The sequence below is a fragment of the Penaeus monodon genome, chromosome 36 (assembly GCF_015228065.2).
Source record: "Penaeus monodon isolate SGIC_2016 chromosome 36, NSTDA_Pmon_1, whole genome shotgun sequence".
NCBI lineage: Eukaryota > Metazoa > Arthropoda > Malacostraca > Decapoda > Penaeidae > Penaeus > Penaeus monodon.
This window is the reverse complement of record NC_051421.1, coordinates 34198052-34200551: the sequence shown is the minus strand read 5'-3', so window position 1 is coordinate 34200551 and position 2500 is coordinate 34198052. Positions and strand designations below refer to the sequence as shown.

At 37.2% G+C, this 2500-nt stretch overlaps 1 protein-coding gene across 2 annotated transcripts in view; it reads left to right on the top strand.

Annotated features, from left to right (window-relative positions):
* Nucleotides 1–2500, top strand: part of LOC119595466 (lachesin-like) — a 79883-nt gene that overhangs the window by 72873 nt on the left and 4510 nt on the right. The window contains exons 6-8 of one of the 2 annotated variants that reach the window (XM_037944590.1): nucleotides 447–553; nucleotides 930–1069; nucleotides 2449–2500. The exon at nucleotides 2449–2500 is cut by the window's right edge and continues 74 nt beyond it. In XM_037944590.1, coding sequence (XP_037800518.1) covers nucleotides 447–553; nucleotides 930–1069; nucleotides 2449–2500 — 299 coding nt within the window. The remainder of the gene's footprint in view (nucleotides 1–446; nucleotides 554–929; nucleotides 1070–2448) is intronic. The other variant, XM_037944589.1, reaches the window with a different exon arrangement.

Genomic DNA, 2500 nt, shown 5'->3' with positions numbered 1-2500 from the left:
AACGGAGGAGTGGATGTTTACGTTCTATGGTCTGTCTCGGATTCTGTCACGTGATATGGGGCAACCGGATGTTACTTTTTTCTGTTTGTGACGCCCGTTTCCTTACTTGCTATTTGTATCATGACTGTTGTATTTTTCTTATTTGTTTTATCATTAATTTGCTTTGTGTGTGTGTGTGTGTTATTACGTTTAAGCCTGTTATCGGTTATTTTCTATGTTTACTTATGCTCTCTATCGACGTACTGTATGTGATGTATATCAACACTTATATTATTTTATTTCAATCGTTGCCTTATATCACTACCCCCCACCCCCCATGTTTTATTTCACAGTTAACAGATCTTACTTATATCGTTGTTATCATTACCTTTATTAACCATTACCTCCCTTCACCCATCCATTCCTGATATCTATCCCCTTATACCTTACATCTGTCCCTCCCTTAGGCTCTCCAATACGACATGGACCTGGAGTGCCACGTCGAGGCCTACCCCCCCGCGGCCATCACCTGGATCCACAAACAGGAGGCCATCGTCAACAACCAACATTACAGGTGAGAAGGCGGTTCTTAATTCAGGTATTGATCTTTTGTTTTCTATATTTTCTGTTCTTTCCTAATTTTATTTCAGTTTTATCGTTTTTTCTAGTTTTATTTATAGTCTTAGTTTTTTTTTCTAATATTTTATTCATATTGTTCAATTGTTTTTTTAAAAGTCTTTTATAGTTCCCCCTTTTATTTATTTTTGTTCCTATATTTTTGTTTCTATTTCCTCTAATTAATATCTATTCAAATAGATTTCCAATTCCAGATTTCATTTTTGGTCCATCTTCCTTCAGAATTCCGTCTTCTATTGTATCAATTCCAAGTGTCACATCTATCATAATCTCAAGGGCCATAGCGTTAGAATCCACCTTTCCTCCTCCACCAGGGTGTCCCAGTTCGCCACGGCCGACGAGTACACAGACACGACCCTCCGCGTGTTGAGTATCGAGAAGAGGCAGTTCGGTAACTACACCTGCATGGCCACGAACAAGCTCGGTCAGTTCAGCGCCAGAGTAGAGCTCATCGGTAAGTAGTTTGGGTTAGGCGCTGGTTAGTCTTCTGTTGGGGCTCGTTTGATTGTTGTGTTGTTAGTTTTTTTTTTTTTGTTTTTTTTTTAAGAATTTGGATTTTTTTTTTTTTACTTTGTGGTTTCATCGGGAGGGGAGATGTTTTAGGAATTACGATATGCAAAGGATGAGACTTTCTTTTATTTTTTTATTCTTTTTTTTAAGGTTAGTGATAAATAATTTCTGAATTTGTATGCACACTTATAGGTTAGTCATTAGGTGTAATGCTAGATAAGTTAATAACACATGAATATTCACTAGATGATAAACACGAATATATCTAATGCAGTGCCTTGGCATACAGAAGTCATCTTTGACACATAAAGATAATACGTTATGAGCCACTATATAGCTTTCTCGCAAGTTGCTATCGCCAAAAAAATGTTCTGCTGTTCTTCATAAACCCCCTTTCATCTTGTTCTGCATCGTCTCCGTAGCTTCGTGAATGCCTGAAATCTTGCATTGGAGAACGAGAAAGAGACACGACGTAGTTGTACAGTAATTAAAGCTCGCTGTTGTGCAACTCTGCAACTTGACTCGTCTAGTCCGTAGGGTCAGGCATAAATGTTGATCTGCCTGACCGTCATGAGCATGAATCCAGCGAGATAATGAACAGTCTTTTCTTTTGCATGATGAAGCTGGGCACAGATAGATTAATTTATATATATATATATATATATATATATATATATATATATATATATATATATATATATATATATATATAAATTTGGTCTAAATGCTTTTCCGAAAACATGATGTAGAACAGTGAACTTTACACTAAGACCCAGTATGATTGATTTCAAATGTTTTATTACAATCATGTTATCAAGCAGTAATGGAATATAACCATTACGTCACTTCCGGCAGGGAACTGATTTTTTCTGACGTAAGATACGCAAAGTACTGAACTTGCTTTTTAATAAGCAGTTTTGCTTTTTATTTCAAGATAGAGTACCTATTGGTATGACATATATATATATATATATATATATATATATATATATATATATATATATATATATATATATATAAACACATTTATATTGCATATGTAAAGCAATAATCAAATTAGTATATTCATATAAAAGATATAATGAATGAATTTGAATTCAAATGCCTGCAGTCAAAAGCAACATAACCCAAGCACTTGCCTTAACGTAAGAGAATAAATCCATAGAATTCAACCCCCTCCCCTCTTCCCCCCCACAAACCCACTGCCAATACCACAATCAAGTCCCCCTTCCCCTTCACCCCCCCCCACCCCTAAGACTGTGCCCCGCCCCCTCCCCCCTCGCCCCTCCCCCTTCCCTAAACTCTTGTGTCTGGCTATTGTAGAGACCACCACGCCCGTGTGCCCGCCCGCGTGTGGCACCCTCACCTACTCTGC